This window comes from Bison bison, unplaced genomic scaffold, assembly GCF_000754665.1.
Source record: "Bison bison bison isolate TAMUID 2011002044 unplaced genomic scaffold, Bison_UMD1.0 scf7180017864289, whole genome shotgun sequence".
NCBI classification, from domain to species: Eukaryota; Metazoa; Chordata; class Mammalia; order Artiodactyla; family Bovidae; genus Bison; species Bison bison.
Genome location: NW_011494861.1, coordinates 2,081,866 through 2,097,044, shown reverse-complemented (window position 1 = coordinate 2,097,044; position 15,179 = coordinate 2,081,866). Strand labels below are relative to the sequence as shown.

The following is a 15,179-nucleotide window of genomic DNA, read 5'->3' as shown; positions in this document are numbered from 1 at the left end:
CCTGCCGCCCGCGCACCTCTCCGCGAGGTCCTGGCTTCGAGGCTCTGCCCTCTGCTGCGCTCGGCTCCCGCAGGCGCTCGGCCCCGAGCCCCTCGGCCCCCGCCCCGCCGGTCAGACAGGTAAGGCATGGCCTTGGCCCGCCCCCGGCCCCGCCCTCCTGCCTCACCTGGTTGCGCGCCCGGACAAAGGTGGGCTACCTGGAGCGCTCAGGAGCCAGGCGCGCTGGGGACCGAGGCTGGAAGTGAGGATGCTGCTTTCTTCCCTGTCCTCCCGGCCCTCGGACACGTCGGTCTGTGGGTTCGCCGCCTCCCCTCCTCGACGCGTCTCCCCTCAGCTCCTGGCTCTGCTCCTGGGCTCCTCGTCTGCCCACCTTCCTCCGGGCACCGACTTTTCCACGTTCTGACACTGCCTCGCGTGCGTCCTCGCCTCGCTCTCCCGGACTCATTTCTCGCCCACTCTCCTCCTCCGCACTAGCCTTCTCCCTGTGGAATCCTGTCTCTTTGTCTCTCTGTCTCTGAGTCTCCGGGTGGTCTCTCGGGCTGAGGATCCCAGTCTGACGTCGTTTGAAGAAGCTCGAAAGACTCCCCGAGCCCCGGGCAGAGCTGGCAGGAGTGTCCTCGGCTTTTAGCGAGGCTACCTACCGGGCTGGAGTGTGTACAGGGAGAGGGAGGCTCTAGGTGCGCCCCCACCCCGGCCAGCACTGCGGGTGGTCCCGCGCCTTCCCATCCTGACCCGGACCAGTTCCGCGCCCTAGTGAGCCCGACGGCTCTGGGCTAGCTCTTCTGGCCCCGGTTCAGGCCCTCTCCCGGCCCACTGCCTGCTTTTCTCCAACCGCGCACCGGGGTCTCAGGCGCCTGAGGGAACCAGGTTTGAGACGTGAGGCCTCTTGGGTTTCCCGCTAAGTCCTCCCTTGCTCCTCTGGGTGCTCCCTCAGCCCTCGCCTTGGTCTGCTCTCTTGCTCAGAGCACTCTTCCACGCTGCCCACCTCCCAGCCTGGTGGCATGGAAGAAGTGCCCTAGTGTTGGTTCAGTACCCCTCCGGAGTCAGGCAGACGGAGGCTGAGGGACAGATCCTGGACAAAGGAACGTACTTCTCTGAGCCTCAGTGTCTCCTTGATAACTCGGGGATAATAGCACCCACCTACAGGGATGTGTGTGGAAACGGTTTTTTACCATATCGAATGTCTGTGCAGCAGGCACTCGGTGGCCATGGGTGATTCTACAGTCTCTGGGTAGGTGGGGACGAGGCTCCACAGAAAGGGGGAAATGGATCCAAAATTCAAGGCTTAGAGACCCTGAAAAGAAACCTGACTATGGCCCCTCCCTTATCACAATCACCTCCCTCTACACACTCTTCCAAGCTCTCTTCTCTCTTTCTCTCCCTCCTTTTCTCTCCTTATCCTAAAATCAGAGCTTAAAAATCAGAATAAAAGGGGCCTCTGCTTTCAAAATGAGATCAATGTGGCTGTTGATGTTGTCAACAGCTGGTCATTGATTGTGAGACATCCGTGTGCCTCATTGCCAATTCCAAATCTCCATCTTGTACCCATTTCTTTTTGTTTGTTTGTTTTTAAAAAATATGTATTTATTTGGCTGCACCCGGTTGTAGTTGCAGCATGTGGGACCGAGTTCCCTGACAAGGGATGGAACCTGAACCGCCTCCATTGGGAGTGCAGAGTCTTAGCCACTGGACCACCAGGGAAGTCCCTCTGTTTCTTTTTCAATGTCTCTCACTTACAAGCCACTTCCTTTCCTCTGGGGGGATTGTCTTTTGGACCCTGAACCTGCTGGGGAATCACTCAAACCCTCTGACCATCTGTGTCATCACGACAGTTGGCACACGACTCCAGGAGTTAGGCAGTGATGTGGACTTAGTGGCATAATTCGGGCAACTTTATAACATCGCCTGTCTGGCAGGTTCTGGATTCTCCTAGCTGGGTTTTTCAGCCCCAGCCAGAACTGGCAGCCAGATCCTTTCTCTTTAGAGAGGCAAGAATGGGACTGAGAACACACACACCCACACATACACTGTCCAGACTCCTGTGCACTGCCCTTCCTGCCACTTTCACTGCCTTCCTGACCGTTCAGTCCACCGCTCTCCCTATCCCTAAACCCCTCAATGGCTCCTTGTTTCCACTAAATTAACGACCTTGCCTGCCTCCCACCATGCCCCCATCAGCATCAGTTTTCAGCCATGATAGAAGGCTGGTCATCTCCATGCCCTGATGGACTCTGAACTCTTCCCTCTATTTGAAATGTCTCCCCTTGCAGGCCAAGGTCAGATGGCCCATGCTGTGGGAAGCCCTCCTGCTTCCCCTTTGCCTCCCTGTCTCTCCTTGGCTGCAGTTCCCTGGTCGGGGTGGGTCTTGTTCCACTTACGGTCCCAGTGCCTGAGACACAGCAGGTGCTCTGTCCATATTTGTTCTGATGAATGGAATCCTTGGCTAAGGGGACAGGGATGAAAATTGCAAACCATAGGTTATCCCTGGGTTCCACTGGATCCTGCTGGCCAGGCCAGGGGCAGAGTGGGCTCCAGAGCAAAGGACCAGAGCTGGGGCAGTTGGAGAGGGAGCAATTCTCCTGGAAAGTCCCTGTGGCACCAGGGCCTCTGCGTGCCTCCAGAAGTTGAGGATGATTTCTGTGCCTGATTGTAACAGAGGAAATAGACCAGACAGGGAAGCAGCTGCCTGAATTCAGCAGACTAGCTTAGCAGTTGTGTGGCCCGCACCTTCACTTGTTTCAGCCAGAAATGTGACAGAGAGATTTTGCATCCTGGCCTCCCTGATTCCGTATTCTAGGGTGAGCAAGAGCTGGGCATGTTCCTGGGGTGGGGAGGAGTCATCGGGCATCACTCCACTCGCTCCTTCAGGTGAGATTCCCTTCTCTTGCTGCACCATGCCCTCTGTTTGTCCAACCCCAGCCCTTCCTCTCAAGGGGGCCCGTGGAGCACATGTCTCCTCAGGAAAGACCCTGCCCCCACGCCAGTTCCCAGCTTTGGCAGCCACCCGCCCCCCCCCCACTACAACACCATGGCCTGGCATTGACTGTCTGAGATATCTTCCTGAGTGGGTATAGGGGCACAAGTACCAGAATCCAGAGCAGCTGGGATGACATAATTGCAGAACCTCAAGTTTTTAGGACCCCCCTCTGTGCCAGCCTATGGGTTAAGGCCCCCATTTTGTCATATCTAAAAGTCACAGCATCGGCACTGGTATTAGTTACTGAGTAAGGAGAAGGCAGTGGCACCCCACTCCAGTACTCTTGCCTGGAGAATCCCATGGACGGGGGAGCCTGGTGGGCTGCCGTCTATGAGGTCGCACAGAGTCAGACACGACTGAAGCGACTTAGCAGTAGCAGCAGCAAGCATAAGATGACATGGTCAAAATGTGGCCTTTGAAGTCAGGTGGCCACAAGTTCAAATCCCCACTCTCCCATTCACTCTACTGTGTGACCTTGAGCAAATCCTTCAAATCTTTGTCCCGATGTTGATCCACTGTTACTGTCATTATTACCTGAAAAATATTGTCCACTTCAAGGGGCTAAATTAGATAATACACATAAAGCCCTAAGTCTTAAGAATAGTCGATGCCCTGTAAATAATACCCAAACACTGACTTTTCAGATGTGGGACTGAAGCCCAGAAAGGTTAGTTGGCTTGCCCAGGGTCACACAGCTATTAAATGCTGGGGCCAGGATGCACAGCCAGGCTTGCCTGACTCCAGGTGTCTTTCTGCCCCACACTGGCCTCTTCCAGAACTGACAGCAGGCATTTTATCACTTGATGATTAAGTGATGGGTCCAACAAAATTGTCTGGGAACCAAGATAATAACATTTGGGGGATGAGGGCACCAAGGGGATGGCTTAGGAGAGGAGGAGGAGGGCTGGCCAGTACCTGTAATGTAGCAGGAGGTAGGACTCCACCCACCTTCCCCCCAAAATAATACCCTTACATAGATTTTTGTGAGGTGTGAGGCCTTGGGAGGGTGGGAATTCCCAAGGCTGCTGATGGAAAAAATAAAAGCAGATGGAGCTGCCCCTGTGGGGAAGCCAAACCTCATTTGCCAAGACAATGGTCCCCTCCAGGCGGGCCTGGGCCTGTGCTGACCCGCCCCACCGAAGCCATCAATCACCCCACTGAGGACTGAGGACGGGGCTACCTGTGTCCACCCCCTGCACATGCAGGCACAGATGCATGAACACTTCCAGGAACCCACCCCCAAGCCCCACGCCCGCTCTTTCCCCTCCTCATAATAACAGCAGCTACTGTTTATTGCAGCCTTACTGGGTACCACTCACTGTATATCTTTACCTCCCTTCATTCTCGAAACCTCCAGCATTTTATAGGAGAGGAAACTGAGGCTCAGAGGGGTTAAATGATTCGACCGGGGTCACATAGCTCATTTCGGTCTGTTCAGGGGGCTCTCCCGTGGCTCAGAAAATGGGTTTGGATTGACATGTGTGTGTTTGAATCAGTAATAATTATATCTGTGCCTCCCTCTGTCACTGGGCCTGCGGCCTCCCTGCCGGGTCAGAGTGGGGACCTCTAGATGGCAAAGACTGTGTTTTTACCCACAGATTAGAAGCTCCCTCCAGCAAAGTTTTCCCCATGTCCTGGGAACATCCGAGGCCAGAGTTGTGGGTCCCCTTGCAGACTGGGAAATCCTTAAGGGAAGCAGTCAGATCTCCCCCATTAGACTGGAGGCTTCCTGGGATGGAGGCTGCTTTTCTTACTCAAACAAGAGCTCCCTGAGGACAGCAGCTGTTTCTCATCAGTCTTAGAGTCCTCCAAGGTGAGACCTAGACCTTCCCTGTTAACCATGAGAGCTCCCCAGGGCAGGGTTTCTGTCCCAGTCAGAGTTTACTGGCAGTTTCCAGAAGCAGGGACCAGGTGTTCAGACTGGAGCATCTTCCCTTGCATGGCACCCAGGCTCTGCACCCAGAGGGGATCAGCAAGTGCTGACTACCTGATGTCACTCTCCATCCTGGTGCTGCATGGTCAAGAAGCAGAATTCTCTGTGTGAAGCCGGGTTGGCAGACCTGTGCAGGATGGGTGGGGTCTGGCTGTTCTGAAGCCTGGGGAGGGGCTGAGAGGCCCCTTCCTGTTGAACAGGTGTCACTTTAAGGGTGCAGAGCCTCAGAGAGGCAGGATAGATGGATAGGGACTAGCTCAGGACTGTCAGGGTCAACCTGCCAACAAGCACCCTCCACCCAAGGCAGCTGTTTCAAGTCTCACCCCCAACACCCCCCAGTAAGCTCATCTTTGCTACCTTCCCACCCACCTACACTGCCTGAGTTCCTTCCGTACCTAGAAATGTCCCCTCCTCCAAACACACAGAAGTTCTAATTTCCTAAATAGTCAAATCTCATGACAGGTTAATAATCCCATTTCACAGACAGGGAAATTATGACTTATGATGAGGTGTGATGGTGGGAGGGATTGTGGGAGGGGCTAGAGAGGCAAAATCTGGTCCCAAATTGCCTTAGGAGGAGCCCAGCTGGTGAAATTAAGATCCAGCTCCCCCTCCCCCACCCTCATTGAGGACAGAACTATTTTGTGATTATTTTTTTATTTGTTTATCTTTGGCTATGCTGGTTCTTTGTTGCTGCACAAACTTTTCTCTAGTTGCGGCAAGCGGGGGCTACTCTCCAGCTGTGTTGTGTGGCCTTTTCATTGCCGTGACTTCTCTTCCTACAGAGCATGAACTCTAGGGCAAGCGGGCTTCAGTAGTTGTGGCTCCGGGCATTAGAGCACAGGCTCAATAGCTGTGACACACAGGCTTAGTTACCCCAAGGCATGTGGGATCTTCCTGGACCAGGGATCGAACCCATGTCTCCTGCATTGGCAGGCAGATTCTTTACCACTGAGCTACCAAGGAAGCCTGACATAACTATTTTGATTGAACAATTACAACTTCTCATTTTCCAGCCCTGGGGGAATCAGCTCCCCTTAAAGAAGATAGGAATCTGCTCCTAGGGAACCAGGACCTCTAAGACCCCCACCCCCAACTGGAATTCCAGATTTGTGGAGCTGACTGCCAGGTGGCCCCACTGTTCTAAGAGCAGAAGGGGGGACCTGGGAATGGCCATCTCCACTGTTCAATTCCAACCATTCCAGAAAGTGTGTGACTGAGCCATGAGGCATCAGAGGGAAGAGTCTGGCAGATCAGTTCCAAGTTAGAGCATTCCTTCTAACAAAGTCTGTCCTGAGCACTACTGAGTTGGGGTTCTGGGCATACAAACGCTGCCCCTGGGGCTCCCAGGTGTGAAAGTGAGGTGAAAGTTCTTTGTGTGTAAAGGAGCTGATCTCTGTCTGCTGTATGTGTTGTGGAAATGTCCCCTGAAGAGTTTTAAGCTGGAAAGCTAGTGATCCGATTTGTCCTTCTGATCACAAAGCTGCAAATGTTTTGGTGATAAGCCAGGGCCAGGGCAGACAGCAGCACCGGAAGTTGTCTGGGTTATCGGAAACATGGCAGGGAACGTTGCATGGCAGGGAACATGGGACCCACTTGGAGGCCAGTCTGACCTGAGACTGCTGCTCTGAACAGAATTCCACCCCTTAGTGTCAGGGTCCCCAGAAGGGAATGGTGAGATGCCCAGAAGGCCACAAAACCCCAGACCCACTTCTCCCATGAGCTGGGAGGGCTCAACACCTGAGCCCAAGAATACTGACTTCCAGACTACCCCAGAGTAAGGCTGGGTTCTCTAAAGGGAACAAGATCCCCATGGAGATGTTTCTTGACTTCCCAAGGGTAGAGGTCTCTTCTAGTCTAGGTTTAGCAGAAGGCAGCTACCTTCCAGTTTCTTTCTTTATTTTGTTTATTTTATTTAATCTTGGCTGCACTGGGTCTTTGTTGCTGTGTGCAAGCTTTTTCTAGTTGCTGCGAGCCAGGGCTTCTCTCTAGTAGCAGTGCTCGGGCTTCTCATTGCAGTGGCTTCTCTTGTTGCAGGGTGTGGGCTCTAGGGTAGGTGGGCTTCAGTAGTTGCACCTCGTGGGCTCTCTAGTTGTGGCACACAGGCTTAGTTGCCCTGCAGTGTGTTGGAACTTTGTTCCCCGACCAGGGATCAAACCTGTGTCCCCTGCCTTGGCAGATGGATTCCTAACTCAACCACCAAGGAAGTCCCGACCTTCCAGTTTCTTATGAGTTAAAGAGGGTTAGAATGTTTCTGTGTGGAGCATCATTTTAAGACCTGAGCTGTGGCCAGGGATGTGGCAGGAATTAGAACCCTTCTCTCTCCAGCTGCCTGACCCCTCAGCACTGTGCACCCCTTTCTGAGGAGCCCTTGAAAGATAGGTGTGCCCCAGTCATCCCAGAGACCTCAGTGCTGGTCTCAGGATGCCCATCCCTGCAGCTCGGTGGGTTAGGATCTCACCTGTGCTGGAGGTCAGGCATGACTGGAGAGGTGGCCAGAGCAAGGCAGAGCTCCTCTGAAATCGAGTGAGAGGGAGGGCTGGCCCAGGAGTGAACTTCTTATCATCACACATGATTGTGTTTTATTCTGTGTGTCTCTCTCTCTCTTTTTTTTGGCAAGGAGCTTGCGGGAGCTTAGTCCCTGACCAGGGATTGGACCCATGCTCTCCAAAATGAAAGTGCAGTGTCCTAACCACTGGACCATCAGGGAAGTCCCACATATTGTCTTTGAACATTCACAAATATGTCCTGTCCCTGCCACCTGTCCCTGGCCCCTGGGGGCTCGCTCCAGAACCAGGAGGATATGAGATGTCATTCCTCCCCACAGGGCGCTGTCAGTTGGATGGACAAACAGATGGAGGATCTTGTCACCATGGATCATAAATTCCCAGGCTCCCTTGTCAGAGGGCCCTGAAGACCATTTAATCTAACTCAGTGATCCAGTAGTCTGCTTCCATTATGCTTCCCATCTGTTTTATTTATTTATTTATTGAGCAGGGCCAGTCATTTCCCATGAAATCTTATCCATAATCCCAGATGTTCAGTTGCTGAGTTGTGCCCAACTCTTTGTGACCCCATGGACTGCAGCATGCCAGGCTTCCTTGTCCTTTACGATCTCCCAGAGTTTGTTCAAACTCATGTCCACTGAGTCGGTGGTGCCATTCAATCATCTCTTCCCCTGTTGCCCTCTTCTCCTCCTGCTCTCAATCTTTCCCAGCATCAGGGTCTTTTCTAGTGGGTCAGCTCTTCACATCAAGTATCCAAAGTATTGGAGCTTTAGCATCAGTCCTTCCAATGAATATTCAGGGTTGATTACCTTTAGGATTGACTGGTTTGATCTCTTTGTAGTCCAAAGGACTCTCAAGAGTCTATTCTAGCACCACAGTTCAAAAACATCAATTCTTTTGTGCTCAGCCTTCTTTATGGTCCAGTTCTCACATCCATACATGACTTTTAGAAAACCGTAGCTTTGACTATATGGACTTTTGTCAGCAAAGTGATGTCTCTGCTTTTTAATATGCTGTCTAGTTTTGTCATAGCTTTTCTTTGTCTTTTAATTTCATGGCTACAGTCACCATCCAAAGTGATTTTGGGGCACAAGAAAATAAAGTCTGTCACTGTTTCCATTTTTTCCCTATCTATTTGCCATGAAGTGATGGGACCAGATGCCATAATCTTAGTTTTTTGAATATTGAGTTTTAAGTCAGCTTTTTCCCTCTCCTCTTTTACCTTCAACAAGAGGCTCTTTAATCTCAGTACTAAGACCAAAAAAGGCGTGATTTTAAGAGCAGTGTGGCACCCCACCACCACCACTAATTTCTTCCCCAAATCAAAATTTTTTCCATCTCATGAAGATACAACTTCAAGCCCTACTTTCACCAGACTGTCTTCAGCCTCTCCTCCTTGGAGGTGCTATGCAACCTCTGTTACGCCCAATGTACCATATTGCCTACTTTAAAGTAAATCAGTGACAAAAAGAGAAGCTATCCTCAATGGTCTAAAAGAAGACAGTGGATGTCAGTTGCATTTGCCAATATGAAGTGGAGCCTCTAACTGGCTCTTGGTCGTTGGTGCTCAGAAAATCCTGGAGAGTGTAAATAAGTCATAGCAGATGTCAACAGTTCTTTTAAACTGCTCATATTTCATCCCTGGAACACTCTTCACTGACCCAGGAGAAGCCCAAGTTATGGTGGGGCTGTGCCCGAGTTAAAATTGGGTAGAGAACGCATTTGAGAGTGGCTGTTGCTTCCCAGGTGATGCTAGTGGTAAAGAACCTGCCTGCCAATGCGGGAGACATGACAGACGTGGATTGGATCCCTGGATTGGGATGATCCCCTAGAGGAGGCATGGCAACCCACTCCAGTATTCTTGCCTGGAGAATCCCATGGTCAGAGGAGCCTGGCAGGCTACAGACCACAGGGCCATAAAGAGATAGACACGATTGAAGTTTACCTACAGTATGGGCTTCCCTAATAGCTCAGTTGGTAAAGAATCAACCCGCAATGCAGGAGATCCTGGTTTGATTCCTGGGTCAGGAAGATGCCCTGGAGAAGGAGTAGGCTACCCACTCCAGTATTCTTGGGTTTCCCTTGTGGCTTAGCTGGTAAACAGTCCACCTGCAATGTGGGAGACCTGGGTTGGGAAGATCCTCTAGAGAAGGTAAAGGGTGCCCACTTCAATATTCTGGCCTAGAGAATTCCATAGACTGTATAGTCCATGGGGTCGCAAAGAGTTGGACATGACTGAGCGACTTGCAGCTTGCAAAATAGTTTTAAAACATTTAAAAATTAAGGCTAGAATCAAATGTTTAGAGAATCCCTGAAACATGTCTACCAAATATGGTCGCTCAAATGTGTCACTTTTACACTCAAGATGTCACACTCACACTCAGGGTGAAAGGGTAGGGGTTGATAGCTAAGTTCTCCCAATGGGTGGTTGTCTGGCTCACAGCCTGGACTGAGTGTCATAACCCCTCAGCTCCATTAGAGCCTCACTGATATCCCTGGCCTGGGATTCCCATCTAACCCTTTTCAGCCAGCCCTGCTCCCACCTCCCACCCCTCACCTGCCCCCCTCTCCCCTCCAACCCATCAAGCATCGGGTGAGCTGATCAGTAAAGGAGGAATTCAGGCCTCACATTTGTCTGCCAGGAGGGTAGGCAGGAGCCTCCGCCTAGTCTCCTGGCCCCTAAATGCAAGGCTGTTGTGGGGAGAGGGGGTTGGGGCTCAGGAGTCAAAGCAGGCTCCAGACTCCACTAACTGCCTTCATTTGCATGTGACACTGCATCCCTGCAGGCTTCTGGATGGAGACCTCTCTGGCAGTTTAACTTCACACAGTATGGGGACAGGATGAGGGCTTGAAACAAACCCCTTCCTCCTCCTTTGTCAGTTTCCTCTTAGCTGCCAGAGCCTGGCCTGGCTCCTGGGCCCTGACTACACTCACAGCAATGGCAGGAGATTACATGGGAGAGGCAAGCAACCCCCCACTGAAGCTCAGAGGATGGGTGAGGGGGTGCAAGGACCTGACTGTCCGTGTGTGCTGGGTGCAGAGAAAACCCAGACCCCGAGGGGGGCTCTGTCACTCGCCAGCGCTGTCACCTTGTGCTTGTGGCTCACTTTCCCAGAGCCCGGCTTTTCTCATTTTAAAAATATGGAGAACAACCTGCCGTATGCAGGGCAGTTGAGAGGATGCAATAAAAAATGGATGAAATAAGCTTGTCAGAGCCTGGCTTCCCAGCCACTCAGGGAATGGCAGCTCCTATGGTGACGATTGCTCTAGCTTAGTTTAGTTTTTAAGGAGCCACTATTAGATCTCTGTTGTGAGAGAGCTATCTCTGGGTGTGGATGGTCCTTCTGTCCCTCAAGTGCTGCTGAGTGTCCCTAGTCCTAAGTAAACCAGACCCAGGCCCAGAAGAGTAGGTTTTGTGTGCAAACCACAGGCAGAACCATCCAGGGTTGATGGGGACCCCGGGGAGACGGGGCACCTGCTGCCACTTCTCTCCTGGCTGCTTGGTGCCTTGGGAGGCAGCCTCCAATTGGCTTCCTGAGCGGCAGAAATGGATCAGAGCCCTCATCGCTGTGGATCCTTGGCACGACTCCTGTAGCAGCCTGCGTTTCCTAAGCAGCTCTTTGCCAGATTGGCATCTTGGCTGCTGCACTGTGCCAAGATTCAAGTACAAATCCTGTGGGCTTGGAAAGAGGACTCCATGCTGTCTTCAGGGCAAAGAGGCTCCGGGATCCCCAGCTTTCAGTCCAGCATGCTCTCTCTCTCTCTCATCCTCTCTCTGTCACACACACACACACTCAGACACACGCACACACTCAGACACATGCACACTCACACACACACTCAGACACACACACACACACTCAGACACACACACATACTCAGACACAGGAACAGACACACACACACTCAGACACACACACACTCACACACACACTCAGACACACACACACTCACACACACACACACACACACACACTCACACATACATACCCAGACACACACACTCAGACACACACACATACACCCTCCCTGGGACTTTATGTATGATCTTGGGCTCAGGTATCAGTTTGATTCCATTCTGATCCATAGTTGTTGTTTAGTCTCTTAGCGTGTCCAACTCTTTGTGTCTCCATAACTCGCCAGGCTCCTCTGTCCATGGGATTTCCCAGGCAGGAATATTGGAGTGGGTTGCCATTTCCTTCTCCAGGGGATCTTCCTGACCTGAGGGTCAAACCCACATCTCCTGCGTTGGCAGGTGGGTTCTTTACCACTGAGCCACCAGGGAAGCCCAAAGTTATAAGTGCCTATTATTTGCAGAGCCTTGTAATGTGACAGGAACAGAGGGAAAAGGGGGACAGAACTTCCTGTCTAGTCGGGGGTCTGATTGGCCCAGCAGGAAATGATCTGGGCAGACCTGTGTGGGATCCCTGAGGAGGGAACTGTATCTCAGTGGGGAACTAGAAAAGGCTTTCTGTCAGAGGGGACATTTGGGACAAGTCCCAGAGGACAGGAAGGATTTCCATAGAGTAGCATCAGCGAGAATAGAGAGACAAGAAAGATGCGGGGTGGGGGTGCTCGAGGCCCAGGGAATAATCTCCATTGGCTGTGATGGGGAGGAAATAGAAGGCAGGGCTGCACAATTAGGTTGGGGCCATGTTACACAAGATCTTGAGTGCCAGGGTGAGGAGTCTGTGGTTAAATGGGAAGGGAATAGGGAGCCAGGGACAGTTGTAAGCAAGATCAGAGTAGTTTGGCAGCAGTATGCCTATGGCCAGGGGCAGGATGGTACCAATAAAAGTCTGAGGAAGGGGATGGCCCGCATGCTGAAATCCTCCCTTTCCTGCTTCAGGTTGGCCCCATACATGATTTGTGGGGTACAAAGCGGGAAGGGAATAAAGATGGCACTGAAGTTGGGGTTCCTGGGTACGGTGAACAGACCCATGGTCACCAGCAAGGGCTTGGTATCAGGACTTCATTGGGAGAGATGGCAAGTGTGGATGGGAGAGATGGCATGTGTGGATGGGGTTGTGATGCAGGAGGTTGTCTAAAGTTGGGGTGGGGCTGGGCTTCAGCTCCTGGCTCTGCAGGGGAGATGCTGTCCTCTGGGACTAGTGCCAGGGCTGGTCACTGAGCTCAGAGGCCAGTTCTGAGTCATTGATTGGTCTCATGTGTGTCCACAGGGACAGTAAGCTGCCCCTACACAACATGGGCCTGCTCACCCCTAACCAAGACTAATCTGGTCTCTTGCCTGCACTTTTTGGGTGACTCACCTTGCTTCTCTCTACCCTCAAGATGGAGGGATTCTACTCCCTGCTCAACGCCCCAAAGGTTCCCTGTCGATGGAGGCGTTCTGTGGGTTTCTCCCAGGCTGTCCATGTGATGTGTCTGCAGGACAGAAGTGGGGGCTGGGTGGGGAACAGCATCCAACACAGACTCCACCTCCCTCAGTCACAGGGAGAGGAAGGTGGAGTCTGGTAAATGCAGCCTGGCATCTGCCTGAGGCTTGGAAATAGGGTTTGAAGTGTCCCCCGGGCAGAACAATGCTTGACTGACAAGCCCCTCAAAGGGCCCCTCCTCCTCCCACCTGGCTGCCTCTGGAGTGCAGGCCCGCCTGAGCACTGGCCTCCAGGGCTCTCATTATGGAAAGGCTGGGGGTGAGGCTGGCAGGGCAGAGCCCAGGGAGGTGGAGGCCAGGGCCCGAGCCTCCCTGGGGACTAGGACATGCCAGGCGGGAATGAAGGGAAGGAAGGGAGGCCAGTGACCAGGCAAGGTGGGGGAGGAGCTGTTTCTCTCCCTCTGCTTCACCCCACCCCCCCGACTCCTCCCCAAGTGGGTCAGCCTGCCCTCCCTGCCCGCTTCAAGGGCCCCTCACTTGGGGTTAACTAACGGTGAACCTGGGGCGGGATGGCCATGGCGGAGGCTGCAGGAACTGACGGGGCTGGAGGGAGAGCTGCTGGCCAAGGTCCCCAGGCCATCAACATTTCCTCAGCCTTGGGCAGTTATAAGGCCACAAATCACAAGGAGACGGTTGTGTAAGCACCTTTGCGAGCTGAATGGAATATGCAGGGGACCCAGGGAGGCTGTAAAAATTCAATCAGCCCAGCTAACCTGGTGCCCAACTCGCCTGGGACATGGTGAGGTTGGTGGGGTCAAGGGGAGAGGGGAGGACTGTGGGGGAGGGGAGGGGACATCCCCACTGTCCCCCAGCCACACTTTTCCTGAGCCTTAACTCCAAGTTCTTCTGGAACATTCGGGAATGTTGACTCTTCCTCCAGTGCAAAGAGGGGAGCAGTGAGGTCCCATGAGATGCCCCAAGTTCCAGTGCAGAAGGACAGGCTGTCCCCAGGGGAGGTCAGAGGTAGTTCACCCCACCCTGCAGGGTCAGAGTCCAGCCTCCAAAGCGCCCCCCATCCCCCGGCCCCAGGAGGGACAGTGCCGGCCCTGTCAGAACCTGCCTGGAACTTGGAGGAAGAGAGAAGGCAAGGCTGGGCTGTCCGGGAACAGCACGTGGGGGCTCAGGGCACAGGCTTAGCAATGACTAAATGCCACTTACTCCATGTGACTCAGCCTCTCTGAGCCTTAATTTCCACTTCAGAAAATAATAGGCGCCACTTCAGAGAGTCAGCGAAAGGACCAAACACGGAACACGATTCTTTCTTACAGCACGTGCTCAAATGCTTTTATTTCATTTGTTTGATTTTAGGCTTTGAGTCAAGTCTCTGGGACTATAAGCCTATTTCTGAGCTTGGAGGGACTCAGCTCATTCCTGGGAACTTAGCCCAAGGCAGAGGTTTGCACAGAAGAAAGGAATCTAGACTGGAACCTGGGTGTTTCTTAAAGAAACTATTGAAACCCAGGGATTCTCAGCTTCGGCACTGTGGTCTTTCTGGGCCGGGACAGTCCTGTGCATTGGAGGGTGTTTAGCAGCATCTCTGGCCTCCACCCAGTAAAGTCAGTAGTGCTAGTTTGGGCCACCTAAAATGTTTCCATATGTTGCCAAATGTCCCCTGGGTGGGGGGAAGATCAAAGTCCCCCTCCATCCCTGTTGAAACAGACGGGGCTATAACAGTGTAAGTTAGCGGGGGACGGCCCTGGTGGTCCAGTGGTTAAGATTGCATGCTTCCATTGCAGTGGGCATGGGTTCGATCCCTGGTTGGGAAACTAAGATCCCGTGTGCCTTGTGGCATGGCTAACAGATAAATAAATAAAAATAAATGTAAGTAAGCAACTTATAAAAGAAGAGTGTGAATGAGAGGACTGTGGATGTGGAGGAGGAGGGCTGCAGAGCTGCCCCCTCATGGTCCTACTTTTCTTGCAGGAAGAAGCCCTCAGCTGAGCCCACCACCCACGCTGCCCCCATGCTGCTCCTCGCCCTCCTCCTGCTCCTGGAGCTGAGCCTGGCAGGCTCCCTGGGACCCGGAAGCTCTGCTCAGAACCTCCCGGAGAATCACATCGACCTCTCGGGACCAGCACTGTGGACACCTCAGGCCAGCCACCACCGTCGGCGGGGCCTGGGCAAGAAAGAGCGGGGCCCAGGCACACCTGGCTGGACCCAGGATGGGGCTGTGGTCACTGCCACCAGGCAGGCCTCCAGGCTCCCAGGGGCAGAGGGGCTGCTGCATGGGTCAAGTCCTGCAGGTCTGCTGCAGGACAAAGGTCTGCTCCGGGGGCTGACTCGGCCCTACCCCGAGAAAGAGAGCCAGGCTCCAGGGTCAGAGAGGGTGAAGAAACGAGGCAGGGAGCACAAGAGACGGAAGGAGAG

General features: G+C 53.0%; 1 protein-coding gene across 1 annotated transcript in view; it reads left to right on the top strand.

Annotated features, from left to right (window-relative positions):
• The first annotated feature begins 14,775 nt into the window (after positions 1–14,775).
• Positions 14,776–15,179, top strand: part of DRAXIN (dorsal inhibitory axon guidance protein) — a 13,089-nt gene continuing 12,685 nt past the window's right edge. Inside the window, exon 1 of the mRNA XM_010849879.1 lies at positions 14,776–15,177. Coding sequence (XP_010848181.1) covers positions 14,776–15,177 — 402 coding nt within the window. The remainder of the gene's footprint in view (positions 15,178–15,179) is intronic.